The 22,378-nt window shown below is 37.9% G+C and overlaps 1 protein-coding gene across 1 annotated transcript; it reads left to right on the top strand.

Annotated features, from left to right (window-relative positions):
* Nucleotides 1-486: 486 nt before the first annotated feature.
* Nucleotides 487-18,661, top strand: dcn (decorin). Its single transcript, XM_017411689.3, has 8 exons — nucleotides 487-807; nucleotides 8,159-8,391; nucleotides 12,293-12,405; nucleotides 13,682-13,895; nucleotides 14,504-14,617; nucleotides 15,227-15,320; nucleotides 15,855-15,993; nucleotides 17,296-18,661. Exons 2-8 carry the CDS (start codon nucleotides 8,178-8,180, stop codon nucleotides 17,494-17,496), a joined length of 1,089 nt encoding a protein of 362 aa, XP_017267178.1. The 5' UTR covers nucleotides 487-807; nucleotides 8,159-8,177; the 3' UTR covers nucleotides 17,497-18,661.
* Nucleotides 18,662-22,378: the final 3,717 nt, after the last annotated feature.

Here is a 22,378-nt window from a genome sequence, read left to right as displayed (position 1 = left end):
GGCACAATTTCTTAGTTTAAACATTTGATATGTTTACTGTGTTCAATAAAGAAAGAAATATAGGTTTATGAGATTTGCAAATCATTGCATTCTGTTTTTATTTACAATTTACACAACATTCTAACTTTTTTTGGATTAGGGTTGTATGAATTTTGTGGATGTGTCTTTGTTTTTTGTTTTTTTTGCAATCAGTCAGAATCAAGGCTGAATGTGAATGGATGACACTGCCAGAAAGGGGAAGAAAGGAGGTTTTCTTTGCAGTTCTGTGTGCAAAGCTTCACAAGACCTATTATTACCAGATGTCACAGTAAGCGTGGCTGCTGGCCAAAACACTGCCTATTGCCTTAAACTCCAGCTCTCTGCCCCTTTTTCATCTTCTCCTCCTTTTTTTCTCCCATTTTCTCTATTCTCACTCTCCCCGTCTCCTTTTCCCTCTCACACTCCCCCCTTTTTTCCCCCTCTTCTCTTTCCTCCACTTCCAGCTGTTTTTGGCGCAGGCAGCCAGAACGAGGGAAGTTCTCCACCAATTGTCTCAGTCCAGAGAGAGGAGCTTGGTGGTTGGACCCCACCCCCCTTCTGTCTCTCCCCTCTGTGTCCTGTTGCTCCCCTTCTTCGTGCATTTTTCTCTCCTCCCCTTGTTGTGAGAGAGCACACCTGCTTGGTTTTGGCTGCTTGCGCTCCGATTTCAACAACCCCATAGGCCCTGTCAGACACTTTACAATCTCATCCCCCAACTTGACTGGATTTTGGAAGTCAAGCTCATCTCACCAGCTTCTATTCTCTCTGTCTGGCTCCTACTGAGAACAGGTATGTCACTCGTTTATTTGATGAAAATTTGAATTGGCTTTAAACATCTCTTTAAAGATATATTTGAGATAAAAGACTTTTATAGAGTGATTTTTTTTCTTCCACAAGTGTTTGAAGATGAAAAAGAAACATTTAGTTCCACGTGTGCACAGTTCTGTGTTCGAGCTGATTTAAAACATGCTTCTTTCTCCTTTTTTATGAATTATACTGCTTGTGTTGTAATGTTCCAGATACATTGCCAAGTCTTGTTCTCACCGCACTCTTGATTTTGTGATGAGAGACTTTAATCAGTCCAATCTGCATGCAGCACAGTAACAGAACAGTGGCTCAGAAAGGGGGTGTGGTAGTGCTGCTCAGGCTGGTACTCCTCTTCTTTGCCAGGAAGTTTATTCTTTTGGCCTTTCAAAAGTTTCCAAACTATCCACAGAGGAGGTCCAGATGATGCTTTCAGCAGTTTTTGGTTTGCAGCTTCAGCTTGAACTTATTTGTTTGATTTTGTGGAAATGGTTGAAGTCATTTGTTTAGATGGAATCAGTATGTGCATTCTTCCAACTCAGTTTAACAAATGTTCAAAGGGTTTGACTAAATGTTCTTTAGTAGTTTTTCCATTCTCTGAGCAGAATTTTTAAGCGTATCATTGTGTTAATTCCTCATTACAGATGGTTAGGACTATAAATGGAAAAGTTGTTTGTGGTACTTCTTACACTGTCAATTTCAGCACTTTTTTATTTTATTATTATGACCTTATAAATCATTATGAACTTCTTTTGTCCAATGGGGGGCATTTTGCTGCTGAGTTTTCACAGAAGCAGACCCAAATTGCTAAGGGCAAGTTTTAAGTGTCTTTGAACAGGAGATGAATGAGGGTTTTACCTGGCAACACACACAGCCATTTATCCCGTAATGGTGCAGCTTCCTCTATCAAAGAGAGGTCTGAAGGCTTCCCAGCAACCCACTACACAACTCTGAGGTAACTCATTACATCCTTTTTGCAAACAGGGAAAAATCTTAACGTGGCTCAGCTACAGTGGCTGAAGTAAAACTGAACGAGGGAAAAACTGAGGGCAACCAAACAGAGTTTAAAAGCTCTTTGAATAGAACAGAGGCTAAGAAAGGCACATACATTGTGCTCAAAATAAACTCAGAGCAATAAAAGTGTTTACACTTCTGAATGCTTGATCCAGACATGAGCACACTGAAGGCGTGAGGAGACTCAGGGTTTGTATTTTTCTTTATCTGGGCTTCAACTCTCAGAGTCAAAAAGGAGCAAAAGACCAAAGGGATCAAATTGGACATCGGCCATGAAGTTTTTTCTCATACTGTATTGCTCCGTGCAATCAGAAAGTTCAATAGCCTTTTTAGCCAAAGTGTTAAAGCTCAAAAGGAAAAAGGAAATACCATAAGCTTTAGAGCAGCATGGAGCACAGAATGGAAGGAGGAGATGGAGCAGGGGAGTTGGGAATTGGGTCCACATCTGACTGATAATGGGACTGAGGCTGACCGACAGCTCCTCTTGTGGAACAGCTAAATAGTGGTTTAACCACTCACTGACGCTCTCATTGTATGATGCTATAAGGGAGGTTATAAAGCCCCTAAATGATCTTTTAATTCTGGTGTGAATATGTTTCTCATTTGTTGGCTGTAGAAAGAATTTACATGAACTGTGTTAGTCAAATTCCTGTTTTTAGAGTAAAAAAACAACCAAGCCAGACTCTGAAGACCAAGAATTATTTGGTAATGAAAGGGTTAGCTGGCTGTGTCTTTGCATATTATAACATTTTTGAAACTGATGACCTCTGACATCTTGGATAGGCTTTTTTTGTCATTTGTTATTAATTAAGTTTTTAGGCAAGCAGATAGGAAAGAAGCTTCCGTTCCTTTGCTGATGGGTTGAAAAGGCCACACGTGTTTTAAATGTCCTGTGGCCTTGTAAATACCTTTCAGTGATTAATTGTCGGCAGACGCTCTGCAGAGGCAGACGCAGGCCTGAAGGGAGTTACAGGAAAGGGGGAAGGTAGCTGACAAAGGTGGAGTCTTGTAGTCAATGTGTGCTTTCTGATTTCTCCTTCGTGGTTTGAATTGTTCAAATTAAGTCTGTTATTCACACTTCAGTAGTTTGGTTGGTCTTTATGCAGGTATTTTATTGAGTTTCTGAGCTTGGACATTTCAATGAAAGGCAGCAAGGAAGGAAAAATGTGATGAGCAAAGAAAGGAAAATTACACTCCTCCCTTATGCAAGCTCTGCTTCCTGTCTGGGAATCATTAGTAAGGCCCGGGACAGATTTGGGGGAGTGTGCGGGGACGAATGAGGGATAGGAAACAAAAAGGGGGAGACGGGAACTGAAAGGGATGTCACTGCAACAGGAAATGTCATCCTCCACCTCTTTTCTCTTGGTCAGCCATAGACTGAATTATAAATCCCAGCAAGTGATTTTCTTATGTTTTTAAATTTTCTTATTGGAAAATGTTGGCAATGAAATAATGAAAAAATATTAATGTTTTTGTAACGTTGACACAACTTCCCACTGTTCACCCTTTTAACAATTGTTTTACATTTTCACTGCATTAAAGTGGGCCACCAAATCCACTTTTCTATAAAATCCAATATTTTAAAACAAAATTGATTGATCCACTAAATGCATTGCAAAGGAGAGAATAAATACTGTCTTACTGGTTTTTGTCAGTCCAGTTCTTATAAATAAAGCCTGTTCCACTTAAAAAAAACTACATAGGAAATTAAATCATGTGTAGTACTGATAACAATAACAGAAACATGTTAAAAGAAAAATATTTATAGATGATGAGAGTACAATGTAAGCAGTTTTACAAAAACCTTTCTTGTCCATTTCATACATAGTTAAAAAAAAAGTTGTATTTTTTTATAAAGCATTGCATCCCCTTAAATGCTTATACTAATGAAACCTAAGGTTTGCTTGGTCCAGTCATGTTCCAGCATGTTGTTTTGACAGTTCTCTGAGCCGAGCACACAAGCATGTTTGATGAGTGAGTGTTGAATGTACCGGGTTTGGAAGTGTTGATGGAGGAGGTGAAAGGGGAGGTGTGTGTGTGTGTGGTGGGGGGGGATTGGCCATTTTGCTAGTTTAGCGGAAGAATCTGAGCTGACTGGTAATGAAGGACCTGATGCCGGGAACACAGCAGGTTGTCTTCAAACCTTCATCCCAGCTGAGAAAGCCCCTAAAGGCATGGATTTAAACGATTTTCAATATGTGCTGGGAATCTAAAGAGGCAGGAACACCATCAGTGACCACCTTTATTTTATTACACATGTACTATAACTTGTATAAATTTTCAGTTTTTCCAACTTTATATCAAAACACCCTTTAAATCTAACCATGAGCACCACTTAATCCTTATTTTGAAGCTCCACTCACAAAATGCCATTCAATTTCCAAGTAAATTTCCTATTCCTGATTTTATTTTTATTTTTTTTTTGAGTAACAAAACATTCTAACTTTTATTTTGGCAAGAAAATGCAGCTTGCCTGTCTAACTTCCATGAAAAACTACAAAAAAAAGTTGATTTAAAAAAAAATAATAAATAAATCTGACAGATTGATTCCAGAACTCATGCAAAAAATATCTGAAGAGCTTCACCAGTGGATATTTATTTATGTATTCATGGCCAGAGGTTACAGCAGAAAGATAAGGTTCAGTAATCAGCAGTCTGTTTTATTTTCTGTTTCTGTCACCCTGGCTGTGTGGGCGAAAGAGAAGGTTGGACGCTTCATAAGTCAGATGTGAGGAATTTACAACATCACGGCCAGCTCAACCAATCTGGCATTCACTGATAGAGAAAAATGTTTTCATATTTTGGTGCTACAGTGTTGCTGTTAAGTGTTTTGGTTCCAATCCGGTACCCAAGATGAACAAAATAGCTGTTTTTAAAAAGACAAGTCACTCAAAAGCAAAAACAAGCACTATTTGACCTGTGGATGCCTTACATCTATAACAAAAACTGCAAACAAGATTTTGGTTGGCTTGAACTATCAGCTTGGCTTAGATAAGAGAACCAAACATAGCCAAGCTGAGTCAAGCTGTCGAACACTGGAACAGACAGTCCTCTGGATCTGGTGTACTTCCAGACTGAAACTGTTTTGTTTTTTTCATGCAGTGCATTTGTCAGGTTTTTAAGCACTTGGGAAAAGTGCATCTTGACATTAAACACTGAAACAAAACCTGATTCCAACACAGCTCCTTTAAGAATGGAAGTGCTCAGACGTACAGTATGAAAGCGCCGTAGCAACTGAAACAAAACCGTACAGCGTGATGAAGCTCTGTCTGTTTTGTGGACACAGACTGTAATTACTGCCTGCGCCGAGAGTCATTGAGCTGTGATCTCTATTCTTGACCTGAGGTAACCCTAAACTGGATTTACACCATGTCAGCACATCATTTTCTCCCCACTTTCTTTCTCACACACTCTGTGAACTATGTAAAGAGTTTAACCCACACTTCTCCTGTATTTACTGAACTATTTCTTCATATGAGATGGCTATAGATATAATGCGGTAGAGCGACTCTACTGCATACATGCACATAAAAGTATGACCTTTTTAATTAACACTTTAGAACAGAGCAGCGCACATTCAAATGACAAAAAAATTCAAAGACAGCATATAAGCATCATCTTTACACACCATATAAATCTGTAGAGAGTTTGCTTTCAGGGCCGGCCAGCTGATGGTTTTGGGACATTTTCCTCATCCTGCTCATGATGTTTGGGTCAAGGTCCACTGCAGCTGCGGATCAAACCATCCCTTCAATTATTGTGGCACCGCTTTGGAAGGAACAACCAACATATTGCTGGCTTGTGTGTGTGTGAGAAAAAAAGTACTGTAAAGGAGTGTGTGTTGCTAAAAGGTCAGGAAGTTTGTGTAGATGTGTGCAGTGTGCTTGAGTTTAAGAGACTGTGTGTATGTAGAGTGTAGATGCTAAGTGCACATTACCAGTAGGTGTTTCTTTCTTGTGTTTTGACTCACATTAATATCAAAATGCTTTAAATTATCATGTTTGGTTGCAACCATAAAATTGTCTGAAACACATTTCCTCTGTATTCCTATAAAAACTAACATAGATGCAGCAAACGGTCATTTCGTTCTTGGTTTTAACTTCCTGAAGCCCTTAAAAGAGAGAGACAAACAAAGTTAGAGAAGCCCTTGTAACTTTGGGTCAATCTGACACAAAGGCCATGGGAGGGATAAAGGCAAATTTCAAAACCACACATTAAACTAGGGAAAAGGGAAAAAAAATAAATATAGGTCTGTGCATTGTAATAATTCTCAAGTAAATAAGTTTTCTGGTCATGTATTAAAATAAAAGGAAAAATAGTTTAAATTCTTTATATTATGTGGCAGTTGACTGACATTATATGAGTGTAAAAATGACACCCTAACCTTCATAAAACTACTCGTATTTAAAATTCAAATTAATAAACCCTACAGTCACTGTTCAGCAAAAACCCTTTTTTCCCCCTATTTTACCATTTTCCTTTTTTTTGTTTCATAAATCAACTCTGCTGGTCACCTTCACATTTTGTCTGTGGTTTTATGGATGATTATCCAATGAAAAGTGTTAAAATGAGCTTAGTTTGTGACCTGTGACAACACACTGAAATATTAAAAGGTTTCTTTGCTCCATGTTATGAAAATCACCGTTACTGATTTTGAAAACTAGTTGGATTACCAAAACACATGAAAGATTTGCACCAACAAAAAGCTAAAATGGATAAAAACAGAAACCAATGAAAGTACTACAAAGCTAAATAGTCTACCACTCCTTAAAGAAATGCATATCACTCACAGCCTTTCATGCTGAAGATTTTTTTTTAATTCTCACTTGCTTTGTTAAAGTTCAGAGTATGTGACAGGGATGATTCTCAGCTACTACCACACAAAGTTGTAGCTCAATATCTGTAAAATTGAGTCATAGCCATTTTGTTATAACCGTGTTTTCTAAGGTTGATTAGTTGTGGCAACCATCTTGAACTGGGTTGACCCCAAAGGTTAAACATGTTGTAGAGATACATCCAATGTTTTTTTTCTAAGGGTGTCATTAAAATCTATCCAGTGGTTCATGAGAAAATGTGTTAAACACATGCACACACACTAAGTTACATTTTTGCTTGCTGTAGGTGGCAACAGGCAATAAATATAGAAAACTACTAAAAATCAAGCATATAAAGTTGTGTAAGTCAGCTCAACACATTGCACAAATCTTTAAAATGTTAAGAATCTGTCTCATCAAGACTAAAGTGTATATAGCTAAACTATAGTTAAAGGTGGAATGGGTAACTGGTTTCTATTTATAAATAAAAGTACAAAAAAAAGAAATGTAGGAATGCTCCATTATAAGTAAGAGTCCTGTTTATCTGTGTCAGGGTCAGGCACATTTCTGTTGTTACTTTTTGACATTATTAGATCCAAACAACAAGCAAGAAGCTGCATCAGGGTCAAAATAACCTCTAATGCTGCAAATATAGAACATAGCCCAGGGATCTAACAAAGACAAGCTTATATATTATGGGATGGGTGATTAGTGAGTGAGAACAGAGGTGCTGATAAGAGGCAACTAACAGGAACAGGTGTGTGGAGGTGGAAGAAAATACAACTGAGGAGAACAAGAAAAGAGCAAGAAAAGCACCTTTAAATTACATAATGCCAAAAAAACCAAAAGCAGACTGAGAAGATAAAAACTTTACCACCATGACAATCTTCACTGAAACAGAACTTAAATAGCATGAAGCCAAAGACTCGAGGAACACACGAGTACTTCAAAACTGTTCTATTTAATCACGAGTCTTAGTACCAATGCAGATAAACTAAAAATAAAATCATTTTAGCTGTACTGTATAAAATGTATTTGTTACATTTGTGGAATATGTGGAACATGGCTGCTGCTAAAAAGGATCACTAAAAACTGTTCCATGTAACAGAGCAGAAAGCACATTTTTGTAAGTGACGTATTGCCAGGTTTTGAACAGGCATGTTTTTTTTTTTTTTTATCTTTTCTTTAGCAGTCCAAACTCCCCCCTCCCAAGCTGTCCTTTCTGGGAAAAGCAGAATTGCAAAATGTTTTTATCTGGCAGCGCAGTGGTCCATGCTCTATGACTTTTCACCTTCTCCCACAAACAGACCAGAGTATTTGACCAACCTCAATAAAATGTTTCACCAAAGTGTTTAACTGTGCATTCCCTTGGCTTGCTCTTCTCACCTTTGTTTTTAGCTTCTGGATTTCTCTTGGGTTTTTTTTGTTCAAACTACATATTTCTGTCTGTCTTTGATGTAATGAAGCAATAAAATGATAAAAGTTATATAAATACCTGTTTATTGCAGGCTTTCTGCTAGTGGCACCATGAGGACTGCCTGTCTCACGTTGGTCCTGGTCACGGCCTGCTGGGCTCTGCCCTTCCATCAAACTGGCTTCCTAGACTTCATGATGGAAGATGAACCAGGGTCAGGTGTGATCACACAGACTATAGAACCTGGACCCCCTGAGGTCACTGAAGAACAAAAGTGCCCATTCAGATGCCAGTGCCACCTGCGAGTGATCCAGTGCTCTGATCTTGGTAAGATACATTTCCAGGTGACATAAATTTGAAAAACCTTTCTTTTTTTATTTGAATGTATTCCTTTAATCAAGGCACTGGTTTACAAATGAGTACTGCTTTGGCTTTTTGTTAACATATCTATCTCAACAAAAAGCCCAAATTTAATGTCTTTAAACTACTCATGCCTGGTGACCTGTTAAAAAATAAGAATCAATTTAAAACAGAATAGAAAACAAGATAACTTTTCTATTCAGCAAGATAAATTAAGAAATATACATTTTCACTAAGTATGAATATGTAAAATTAGAGCAACATCTTAACACAATAGTGTGAGGTGGAGGTACATAATGTGGTATAATTTTATGTGGTTTCAATGAACTGAGGCAAACTTCTTAAAAGTCCTGCAGCAAGTAATGGTGAGCAAATCAACCATGCTCTGAGATTAGAGAAGACCATACCAGAATTCTACCATCATGCATTTGTTTTCTCCAAATCAAGCACTTTTGGGGCCTACACCTAGCCAAACAAGAACCGAAAATGACAACAGGAGTTTTAAACTGTTAACAAATAAAGCCAGAAAATGACAGTTCTGCTCAGGAATCCATATCCAAAATTTAAATTTGTGACACTCTGCTGGCATCTTCGCTCGCATCCAAAAGGAGAATTTTACAAGTCTTAACAAGTTTCCAAGTCATCTGAAAATGTGTGTCTCCTATTGGACTTTAATTTGGCAGTTTCTGTCAGAATCTGCAAACATGTTATTTTCACACCTTATGTTTCATCCCCACTTTGCTCCAACAGTTGGACTTAGTTTACATGTTTCTGTGAAGTCAGCTTCCACCACCTCCTCCTCGGGCCTCTTTGTCCCTTCTTCAGAAAGCATGTTGGAGGATTTGGTTTCTGAATCACTAAAGGGAAACTTTTGTTACAACATTTTCCAAAAAGTTGAATTTGCACACATTTGTGGTTTGAGGAAATGGAATCAGGATGGGTAAAAACAACCCAGCAAACAGAGCAAAAAAAACAAATTAAAAAAAAAATCTGCTATTTTTTTTATGTTGCATTTGATTTTAGGACTGTTTATAGGATCAGATACTGGGATTCGGCCCTTTCAGTAGTTTTACTGAACTTTTTCTGAGCTAAGTTACATTACTGTTTATAGGAGCAGAATGAATTGTTAACTTCCTCCCCTCCTGCACCCAAACCTTCTGGGTCATTTAAAGGGTGTATTGTGTTCCACATGACTCAAAGTCCTCCAGAGGGCGTGAAGCCAGTGTTGATATGTTGATCACTCACAGATGCTGTGTCTTACTTCACTTCCTGTAACAACTGCTTTATCGGCTCTTTCATTTGTTTTCTTGAACACTGGTGAAGATTAGAGGTTAGCCTTGACTTTGGAAAGTCCTGAACAAACCCCAGAGCCTCAAAAAAAACATCCAAGGCTGGTTTCTCGATGTTGAGCTTACTGATTTTACGGATAACTAAGGACTACTTTTGTAATTCAGCAGAGTCAAAACAATTTATTCAGCTGTCATCTTAGCAGTTTGGAGCTTTCCTGCTATGTTTGTGTAATCTGATGTACAGCATAAGCCGCAGTTTGACTCATCTCAACAAACACCATTACAGAAAAATCCTTCACTTTAGTTATTCTTCCTCTTGATAAATAAAAGTGCAGTTGATAGTTTTTTGGCTTAAGATTTGTTTGGAAAGGGAGAGGCGTGTTCTACGGGGAAGATTAACAGGGGAGGAACACCTAAAGGAGATTCTGCGATGATAAAATAAAGAGGAGTAGACAGACATAAGCAAACGAGAGATGTTTGGGATTCAGAGGAGCAATTAGAGCATGAACTTTGAGCAGACTATTTATACAATCAGATGAGCAGGTGGATCCAATCATCAACTCACAGCCAGGCGGTCAGAGAAACAGAAATGATGGTGAATGAAAGATCAGCTTCATTACATCATTCATCCGCTCGGGTCAGATAGTGTTTCGCCAAAGACGACGCCCCAACACCTCGATTCTCCAGTGCTGCGCAAGCACAGCGGGACCATCTGCTTCCCAGACCAGCTGGCATACACGCAAACACACACTCAGAGGCTCAGAGACGCGCCGGAATAAACATCTGTGTTTAAACACACACAGGCCCGGGCAAGACGAAAGACTCTGCTCTCCATTCAAAAGGCACACATTTAGGAAAGTGTGGATTTGTTTTTGTAGTAAGTTTGCAGCTGGCATGATGACAGCAAAAACTATTCAAAAAGGAAAACCGAGATGTGCAAACACTGTGATTATCAAGCTAATTCAGTTAAATGGTAAAAACCTTTGCTGTTTAATAGGCTGCACAGCTCTTTGTTCTTTGTAGAGAAATTAAATGTTCACATGCACCATTAGTTATATCACAGGGTTTAATATGTTCTTTTTTGATGGTGTTTGTTCGAACTGAATGTCTAGACTGATAGGTTAAAACTGATATGAACTGATATGATCATTAGGGCAAATGAAGCTATATGACTGATATTAATGAGTATCTGTGCAAAGTACAGCTACTAAATAAAGACGCAAACTTGCTCAGGTCCTTCAGGATTTTTAACAGTTTGGAACAAATGAACTTGTCCTGCCCATTCGCAATAAAAAACAGTAAAAAAAAGAAATGAAGTTGTGCCTTAAAACCACAAAAAATGAACTCAGTCTAGTCTAATGCATTCGTGCTTTTGAAATACTGTACCTAAAAAGTAAAAAGCTAAGTGAAATAATTTATACTTGCCACTTTTTTCTGTAATTACATTGTGTTTAAGGCACATAATTCTGTGTCATGTGATCAAGTAAATATTTCATCAGGGATTGTATGCTGTGAAAGATGAGGACTTCAAATTTGTTTTGAAATACTGTAGTTTACTGTAAATTGCTATATAAACAAATGTTTCTTACTTGTGTTGTCATTTATTAATCTTAAGTTTTTATAAAATCGCAAAGTCTGCAGCGAAGTCTGTCATTGTCTGACTTTCTGAAAAGAACAATGAAAAACGACTGACTGTGCGAGTACAGAGGTGTAGACTGTGCTGTAGTGGCGGTGCTGACCACAAACAGCTGTGTGGGCTTATGGGTCATTCACTGCCGAGCTGGAAAAGCTGACAGGAAAACAAACCAAGTGAGAGGTAATGTTTGGGTGAGCTGAAGAGAAGTCATCACAAGTGTTTGAGCCAATATCTGTTCAGAAATACTTACTTAGGTGGACCTGAGACACAAAGCGAGCTCTTCTTTGTTAAACAGTTTATTATATGACGTTTTCTCTCAAACTCTGTGTCACATAGTGATGACAAAGATTTATCTTTGGGCTTTCCTCAGCTTTTTTTTTTAACTGTCCATTTAAAGTCTTTAAAAAGAGTTGGGATTTTTTTGTCAGTGTTCTATGTGTGCCAAATAAAACATTTTTGGTGTGACTTTCCTGTCCAGGTATGCACTTGCTTATTTTTTGCCTAAGGAAGTTTGTTTTAAGCTCAATTTCCACCATATGTGCCACGGAGCACATCAAATAGTCATGTAATCTCACTAAAATGCCACAGTTTTTTTTAAAGCGGAAAAACTCCAAACCTATTTAAAGTACTTTTTCTTTTTCCTCCGTTATTTTAAATATTTATGAGAGACAAAGTAACAGCCAAAGTTCAGGAAAAACATCTCCTAAGAGTTTAGGCCACTTTGATGTAACCACCTGATATTAAAAGGTCTTCAGTTTACCTCAGTTGCAGATGTTCTGGAAAAATGGAAAAACCCTTATAGATAAAATACCTTTTTGTTTTTCTGTTTCAGTCAAAAATTGTTGCCTCCTCGCCTTATGTCTTCCTTTGATGGTTTTAATGCTTGCTGACCTCCAAACAGCACATTCATTTCACGTGTTTCTTATTTAAAATGTCCCATCAGGTCTGAAGACAGTTCCTGGAGATATTCCTAATGATGCCACCCTGCTGGACCTGCAGAACAACAAGATCACTGAGATCAAGGAGAATGACTTCAAGAACCTGAAAGGACTACACGTAAGAAATATTTCAGATCCATCTATTCAGCTTCATGTCCACAGTTTGTGTTGGGCTTAAACAACCACATTGGTCCATTTACAAAATGCAACCTATAAGAATTATTTTTTTAAACACATATTTTCATGTTCATTTGTGCACTGCGTAATCCCTATATACATAGAGTATATGTTGGATCATTGCTTCTTTTGAATTGCAAAACAAGATTTTCATCTTTTATCTAATACTTCCAAACAAGCATAAAAGCAGTGGGCCTATTTGTACTTTTTTCCCCTGCAGCATATTTTGTGTTTTAAAAACTGGGCTAGAATATTCTTCTTGGTGGACTATAAAATGGTGCCTTCAAATATTCTGTCATTGTGGTGAGAAGATTTAATTTAAAGCTATACCCAAGGAAATAAGATCCCTAAACCAAACAAAAAAAGGCTTTGTTTTCATAACTAAACTAAGCTTTAGATGCCTTTGTCTAAATATATATATATAGCTGGTAAAAATAATTAAAGAAGAATGTTGACTTGATAATTAAGCTGCCAAAAAAGTGTCAAACAGTTAACAAATCCGAGTTGAATTCACTTCATTTTGGCTGCATCACCTTCAATAAAAACATCTCCTCCTTCTCAGCTAACCATAATACCCATGACACACTGAATACTAGCAACACCCCTCCAGTTCCCAGCTGCAGAGAAAGTATTCATCCAAAAGGTCTTGTAGCCTTACACCTCCTGACCCCTGGAGCTTTCTCCTTGCAATAAATACCTCTCTCTGACAGCCAGGGCTGTTTCCAATATAATGGAACTGACCTATTAAGGGGAACAGTCCACATACCTTATACTGCATGTCGTCTCATTTCCAGCAAAAAAATGTTTTAAGAATAAGTCACGGTGGGCTTGAACTTGGATTTAAGTAATAAGTCAGAGAATCCAACAGCTGCTGTGTTGAAAAATGTAATCAGAATTGAATGCCTTTTATTAAAAACATATGGTGCGTTTAGGTATAAGAGAAATAGGTGAAAAAAACATTGAAGGGAAAAGTTACAAATATACTTCAAACTCCATAAAAATGAGAAAAAATAATTGTAATCCAAGTTTATTTGAAACCAAAACTTACAGTTCTTTCTTATACTGATGTGTTAAATGTTTTTGAGCCAAACTTGTATTTTGGACCAATTTCTTTACTGCAACAATTTTTTTTTTAAGTAATCATGTTTACCGTTCTACCAATCTAAGAGGCAAAATTACACAAATTTAATCCCTTTTTCTGTTATTCCTCCTTCTAGGCTCTGATCCTGGTGAACAACAAGATCACCATCATCCATGCCAAAGCTCTCAGCCCTCTGACGAAGCTGCAGCGCCTCTACCTGTCAAAGAACATGCTGAAGGACGTGCCGGCCAACATGCCCAAGAGCCTGCAGGAGCTTCGCATCCACGAGAATGAGATCACCAAGATCAAAAAGGCCTCCTTCCAGGGCATGGCTCACATGATCGTCATGGGTATGAGACAAAAAATTTTATTGTTTCAAAACGGACGTGCGATATTAGTCCAATATTCAAACTCTGGCCACTATTTAGGGTAGCACAAGGCCAAACTTGGTGGCAGCAGCTCACCAGAAGTGTGTAAGCTATGATTTGGTTTCGGGTGTTTGGATTTGGATAGGTTTTGATTATAATCGGCACATTTGGTCCCACTCTATGGAACAATGGCTCGTGTGGGTAACAGGAAGACTCGGTTCAGTTACAGTACAAGGACTTGGGCCAGAGTATGTGGGCCAATTGTGGTGGTTCATTTACACTGCGTCGGTGCCGTGTTATTCCTCCTGACCTGTTGGATATGGAACAGCAACTGGCTAAACCATTTTGGTTAGTTACCTAAGAAGAAGCACATTTCTTATTGGGGTGACCTGTTCTATTTTTCCAGGAAGACTTGACTCAAAGACTAGAGAAGTCTCTTAATTCACCCTTTGTTACTTTAAATACAATAGTAAGACATTTGTGATTCCACAGTTTTAAAGTTGGGAAACCTGAATGTTTTCTTTACTTCTGTTTAATTATTTTCTTATTTAGGTAACTTCAATTCTTCTTTTTTACTCATGTATTTCCAGAACTTGGGTCCAACCCTCTGAAGAGCGCAGGAGTCGAGGCCAATGCTTTTGCTGACCTGAAAAAGGTCTCTTACATTCGAATTGCAGACACCAACATCACAGAAATTCCCAAAGGTAAAGATCTCATGACTACTTCTTCAGGTAACTGTAAAATAGAAGACATGCAATGCAGTAACGTTTAACCAACAATGGCCATCTTCTGTCAGATAAAAGGAACAATCTGATTTTTATCCACATTGAAACAACAGATTTAGGGTTAATGAGACAAAACACACTGTGAAGACAGTTGGTTAAAACTATCCAATTGATGCATGAGGTTTGACATCCAAAGCTCTAATAACGTCTGTTTTTGATGTTCTTATGAAAACCAGGAGAGTGACAAAACAGCCTTGAGGAAATAGCACTACTTGTCTGGAATGAAATCAGGAAAAACAGATAGTCCTTCAAAGTAACATAGGGCTTACTTTGTGTTCACATTGTTAAGTGTCCCCAGCCACTTAAGTCAAGAGTCAGTGTGCTCACAAAGGTGGACATTACTATTGTATACAATCAACCCGAATACATCACTTTTAAACAGAGCTCCAGAGAAACCTTCCTTTCGATTTCATAGACAAAGGACAAAACTCTTTCCCAAAGTGGTTTCATAATGTCACATTAGGTTGAGGCTAGTTGCCATTTAAGTCAACACCTTTAGATGTTAATCATTCTTTTGTGGTTTGGCAGGTCTGCCCAGCTCTCTCTCTGAGCTTCACTTGGATGGAAACAAGATTGCCAAGGTGACAGTGGACAGCCTAAAAGGCCTGAAGAACCTGGCCAAGTAATAACAACTAAGTTCTCTATTTTAACCAAATGCACCAGTCTTTGCTGTGTAACAATAACTTGTTCACAACGTAAGCTCACTGACTGTAGCAGGTTTTTTTTTTTTTTGCATTGATGACTTTTTTCAGGAGCTTTGAAAACAAATTCTCACTGAAAACAAATTAAAACTGTTCCACTTATCATCTGTGACAAGATTTGAGCTTCTAGCATACGCAAGCAGTTTTATTGTTTTAAAATTTTTATGGAAAAACAGAAGTATACATTTCTTGTTGTTTGTTTGACACCTTTTTTACTAAAAATAGGTTTAATTTTCCACGTGCTCATATTTAGGTAATTAAGTTAGAAAACAAATAGAGTAGATTTTTCATGAATGCTCATTTCTTGCCTGTATCTTTTGGTACTGACTCACAATACATTTGGCTGTGGGAAATAAACAGTATCACTTTCTCAGTTGTGTAAATCATGCAGTTTGTGTTCGTTTGTTTCTTGTTATTCCATGCATGACTCATCTATGTGGCGATTTTCCTTGCAGGCTTGGACTGAGCTACAATGAGATCAGCTCTGTGGAAAATGGCTCTCTGGCTAACATGCCACATCTGCGAGAGCTGCACCTCGACAACAACGCTCTGACCAGCGTTCCCTCTGGCCTCCCTGATCATAAGTACATCCAGGTATACACTCTGGTTTCATAACAATATATTTAGATTACTGTTTGAATGTCACAGTGTTATTATTTCAAATATTGTTCACAAGAAAGTTGTCCTCGTGTCGACACAAAGCACATTCTCTCCTGTCTAAACTAAACAAAATAATTACTGAAATACATGTTTTAGTTTCGACTGCCTGATTAAGTTAAACAAATTTTCAATAACAAAAGCCACATTTACTTTAAATAGACAGTTGATTTTTATCCCATATTGGAATGATTTTGGCAACATCCAGAGTTGTGTCCTAACCCAACTCCAGGTTGGGAGTGAGCTGCTGCTTTGAACAGAGGAGTTTAAGTGTCCTTGTGCTCCTGTTTGGGGTCTCATTTAAATGTGGGATAAAATGAAGCGAGACCTTGACACATAAATTAGAGCGATGCAGTATTTTTGTAAACACTGAACAGTTGTGGTAAAGAAAGAGCTTTGATTTACCAGTCAAACACTTTTAAGCCATCTAAAGCAATGATTCCCAAACCTTTTAGCTTTTGACTCACAAGAGACTTGCAGCAAAGATGGTGGCAGCTGAAGTATGCAAACACTGCCGACAGGCCAATTAAAGCCCAATTAAATACAGATATAATAACAACACAGCCAAAAGCACCATCTGATTTTTTTTTTTTCAGTTCTGATAACACAGTAATGGTAAAACTATGCCATTGGCTGTATTTTTTCAAATACATTTTATTTCTGGAGATCATCTCAAGATCCCCAACTTGGTGCCCACTATGGAGTGGTCTTGACCCAGACTTTGAAAATTACTGTTCTAAACCTATGGGTAGTGACCAAAAATACAACCAGAAAAAAATAGTTTCTTCCAAAGGCTACATCGTAGTCAGATCAGGGTAGGAAGTGTTGCCATTCAGGAGGACCAAGAAATAGAGCTGCTTATCTTCCACATTTAAAGAGGCCTGTTGGGGTAGTTTGGGCATTAGGTGATAATGCATTTCTGACATATCCCGCCAACAGGAGGCCATGGGGTAAAACCAAGAGAGATTATATCCCACAATGAATTTGGTAATGCTTTGGTTTCCCAAATTCAGGGAAATACTGTAGATCTGGGAATATCTGCTGAGATTTGTTCACACTACTTAATCTTGAATCAACTGTAGAAAAGTTGACAAAAAAGTATTTTACTTGAGCTATTATTTTTCTTCTTGACACATATCATTATCAGTTTTATTTGCTTTGGTTCAATAAACCCTAATTATTGCTAAAGACGTCTCATTCAGTAACCAAATGCTATCATTACTTAAATCCCCTCTCCAGGTGGTCTACCTCCATGCCAACAAGATTGCTGCTGTGGGAACAGAGGACTTCTGTCCTCCTGGCTTCAACACCAAGAAGGCCATGTATTCTGGCATCAGCCTGTTCAGCAACCCCGTCCCTTACTGGGAAGTTCAACCAATCACCTTCCGCTGCGTTTTTGACCGCTCTGCTATCCAACTCGGAAACTACAGGAAGAAGTAGAGCCGAGTGCCTCTACGAGGAAGAGTGTGTTTGTAGATGAGCGCATGAAAGATTTGTGTGTTAGGCCATATCCCCACAACACTGATTCCCCTCATTTCCAACACTGCCACCTCCTGAAAATTAACAATATTAATATACACTCACAGTTCAACACTCTACTACACATAGACCTAAAACCCAACATATCATTTACAATATTAAGCTTCAAGGATTCAGTTATACTCAGAACCTATAGGAAACACTAGCTCACTATGGTGACGCTCTGAAAACAACGTATCAGTCACAGAACCAGTTAAGCGAGCATATACATTTCAATGTTCTTGTTCTTAAATGCAGAAATGAACCAAAACAATTTTAAACTTCGCTCAGTTAAAAAGAAATGGTACAGATCCGGGTTAGATTGCATTTTTCAACTGAAGCGGGCCTGTTGAGCAGGCAGCAAGGATAACCTGTGTTTAAATCATCGTTATCAACCTGTTTTTTTGGTTTTTTTTAGAATGTATTAGATTTTGCCTGTGCAAGAGGAAGACCATTCAGAGTGGAACATCAATATTGTGAAAGAACTCATGTTTCTATTTGTATTGTGCTCAATTCAAATAGAGATCAAAGCAACGATGACTTCTGCCATGTTGGGATTTTTTGTGCTTCTGTGCTGTTTTAGTTGTTAAAGATTTTTTTCACACTTTTCTCCATCTCAATCATCCCCTGTTCCTCTCCTAGTCTGTTTTTTTTCCAAAGCAAAATAGCTTCAAAAACTGCAGAATAAACCATATACTTCTAAAATCAAAAGCCATTCCCAAAGAATATATGCATGCTCTTGACTTTTTTGCCTTTCAATTTGAACTGAGTGCTTTCTGGACTCTTTTGTTATTTTGTTCATGTGTTTCTCCATTTTTATTTACTTGCTCTTTATTTCTTTTCCTTAACAGTCAAGAAAAATTGGAGGGTGCATCCACAGTACCCATGTTGGTGTGAATGTTTTATGTATAGACGCTGTATATAAATGCTGTATAAAAAAAAAGAAATCTCATTGCTTAAAGGCACAAGCACTTACCATTGCTCAGACTTAATATATCAGCAACAAAGGTGTTTCTCTTTTTTCCTCCGGAGCAGGGGCTCCAGCTAAGGTGTCCTGAACAAAATAAAAATACTAATGAAAAAAGCAGCAGTTTTTTCATGTCTGAAATAACTTAAATTTGCATTATTATCAATGGAGCTTCAGGAGACTGGATGGTATGGTTGCACCATAAACACAAAGGCAGAAAGGGCAGCAGGTTTCTTCTAAAATACTTCTTCTAAATTGCTGCAAAAATTAAATATATTTGCAATAATAGTGAAAATAGGCAGTACAAGTTCCATAAATGTTCTGACTTTGTGGTTCAGTTAAAAGAGCTTTAAAAAAAAGGCATCCAAATAACAAAGGTTTTATTTTAGACACTGGGTCTGACCAGATGATAACTACAAATAAAAGTAAACTGGGAAAAAAAGTGTGGATTTTCGCATATTTTACCCTGATGGGTACTTCAAAGCTATCCTTTTTATCCTCCTTTCTATCACATCCTTCCTTTGAACAAAAGCATTAATTTCTTGCCATACGGTAACAATAAGTCACATTACAGATGTGCTTTCATGCCACAGAAATGGCACTCCTGCCAGAGTAAATATGGGTCAGTGGAGTCAATTCATCAAATTCCATCACCCAGGATGATGAGGCTTGTATCTGCAAGAAACGTTGAAGCTCAACTTTTTGACCTGTCATCAAGAAATCCTTCATGTCCACATTTCACAAACTTTGCTAAATGATAGTAAAATCCATTGGTAGTTAATGACCTATTTGTCTCAAGTGTTGTTTTCAGGAGTTATTTCCAGCACGCAGGGGCCAATGGACAAGATGCACTGCATACATTTATAGTGTGTATTATGTGATTCTATATATACAAATAGAGAGCACAGTTGTATACAGTCCTCCATCCACCGTGTTTTTGGTTTGTGGGAGGAAACCAGTGCTGCCACAGGATATCATACAGATACACAGTGAACATGCAGGGCAGCACATTCAGTTATAGATTTTATAGCTTTAAAGCAACAAAGTTGGAGATAAACTAAACAAAAACCAAACTATTAACAATTTCAGAGTGACAAGGTGAGTGAAAACAGAAAAAAATAGTGTAGAAAAAGAGTAAGTTATTTTAGATTTACTAGCTTCTATGTTCACCCTCCTGCTCATGTTGGTGGGTTTTGTGGTTATCTATGTTTGCACAAGCATCCTTTATGATCTGTGTATGCTACAGACTTAAATATCCTAAATCATTTAGCCCATTTTAATGAGAAGATTTAAGTAAACCAATGTGACATGTAATGATTGAAATTCAAGTCTATAAAGCATCTTGTGTGGCATCTAAGGATTCACACTCATCTGGTGGCTCACGCTCTTCTTCAGCTGTATGATAGGTTATAAAAACATTTGATTTAAGCTAAATAAATACTGAATCAGAGGGCATCTTAAACTGTACTTTATTTTATTGGAGCCCTGAATGACTAAACCTAACCAAGGCGTTTTGATGATAAAAAATTTAAATCTTAAAAAGTGCTTTCACATAAGAAATAAATAAGGGCACTATAAGTGAATACCAAGTGGAATAATTGTAAAAAAAAATTTTAGATTAATTTAAAAATATTTTTATGGAATGTTTGGTTATGATTAGGCTTCAACAAGGAAGCTTGGTTAGTTGTAGTTACTCACTCATTTAAGTCCTAAACATTTAAGGCAATATGTTGACTTTTTGGTGTTGATTTTTTAATAGCGTAATGGCATTATTTTTTCACCCTGAACCCATTTACTATTTAACAAAAGCTGCAACAGATCATTTTTTTACTCCTACTGCCATGTTGTGCCTCCACATTTCTACAGCAGCCTAGAAGCCACAAACCAGAGGACTGGCTCTGCAGTGAACATCTAACATTTTTTTACATCTACAATTCTTCATACCATATAATGTAAGTAAGAGTAGATTAAATAACATTCAAAAGAAGACAAAAAAATAAAAAAATTTCTACTTTTGATTTCTTTTCATAGAAACACTTTACTAAACTTGGAAGGACTAATGGAGAAATTAAACTGGAAATAATTGCAAACATCTTTGCCCCCCCAAAAAATGTCTTGAATATAAATATTTTTTGGGTTATGGTTCAGAGATCTCTCAGTCTGATGAAACCTGAGACTTCTGCTTTCTTCACACCAGGACAAAACATCAGTGTTGTTAGTCCTGGACTTCATCCCAGCACCTCAGAGTTCAGCTCGGCAACATGAATGTACTTCAATCTGTTGCCCCCATGTGGTGATCATCAGACAAGCACTTTCTATTTACTGTCTACCTCTTTCCATGAATCACACAAACACGCACACAAACGGTCCAACTTGACGTTCTGAACATATATCTGTCTTCCAAACTCTATAAAACACTTTAGGTTTGCCAGCATTTCTGTGCGTTTATGTGTCTTTGGTAGCTTCAGCTTATGTGTACTAAGCTTGGGAGAAATTGGTTGGGTTGTGAGTGTCAGTTTCATGAAATCACATTTGCACACACTTGTTATTGAGTGTGTTTTTGCTTGTGTGTGTGTGTGTGTCTGCTTTGCACTATGGTGCTTATGTAACTCAAGTAACTTGAGCTCTTTAACCTTCTCAAAACAGACGAGCAGTGAGTACGAAAAAGCAGATGTATCATATTTATGAGATGATATTTTTTTTCCAGTGTGCACATCCAGTAGAGCCCAAACTTTAACACCTGTGCTTATACTTGTCTGCAATGTGATACAGAAGTCCCCAATCCTCCTAACAATGGTGCATGTGTTAAATCCTGCTGAGTCAGACATATTTTTATAAAAACAATACAGTTCAACTAGTTTAGATTATTCCGTACCCTATAATTTTCAGGAAATTTAGGTTGTTTCTGGGATGTTTGGTGATTTTTAGCAAAGAGAAGCAGATGTCCTCTGCATTAAGAATGTCTTCTCATCGGATTTTATCACACCTGGGTCACTCCGGCGGCACATGGGAGCCCATGAGACATGAGGTGAGAGAATCACTTGGCCGGCACATGGATGAGCCTCGGTTTAAAGTGCAGTACTTAACACACGAGGAACAGAAGGTGGTGTCTGGGTGCTGTCTGAGATTTTATTGGAAGCTTCTGTGTGTCTGCGCCAAAAGGTCTAAGAATATCCTGTTTGCTAATATGCCTGCATGGGTCTCCATGTGTGCACCCTTTGACAAAGCACGTGCATCTGTGCTCCAGTTGTAAAGCTTTTTTGCGCTTTTGTCAAATGCTGTAAATGTTTGTGCATAGTGTTTGCTTAGAAGATGGATGAATGAATTTTTCAGCTTGTAACAAGGCCAGTGATAAGGATAAAAACACCTTAATGGTACTTCAGAATCCTTTTAGTGTTTTGTTGTTGGGTTTTTTTGTCCTTTTCAAGATTAGCATCAACATATGCTCATGTTTTTTCCAGTTTCAAAAAATAGCCAGGAGCTTACAAGGTTAACAACCATGAACTCTTCTGGTCGGTCGGGTAATGCCAGATTTAGTCAATCAGTTTAGCTGTTGTCCTTGACAGACTGGTGGCATATAACAATGCCATGTTTTTCAAAACACCTTTGTTCACATGTGCAGGGCATTGAACATTGCACGAAAACTGGAGCCACGATAACAGTTTTTCACATTTGTTTGTTTTAGATAGCAAATAAGTGTCTTTCTGGTGGCCCTATTCTGAACATTGGTTAATTTGGTATCTCTGTGAATGTTTTTGTTCTTCTCTGCTTCTCCAGGCTGACAGCTGCTAGCTGTTTTGGCTGGTCAAAATCCATAGAGTATACCATACTGGAAGG

Source organism: Kryptolebias marmoratus, linkage group LG18 (genome assembly GCF_001649575.2).
Source record: "Kryptolebias marmoratus isolate JLee-2015 linkage group LG18, ASM164957v2, whole genome shotgun sequence".
NCBI lineage: Eukaryota > Metazoa > Chordata > Actinopteri > Cyprinodontiformes > Rivulidae > Kryptolebias > Kryptolebias marmoratus.
The sequence above is the reverse complement of the archived record's forward strand: the minus strand, read 5'-3'. Positions and strand labels throughout refer to the sequence as shown.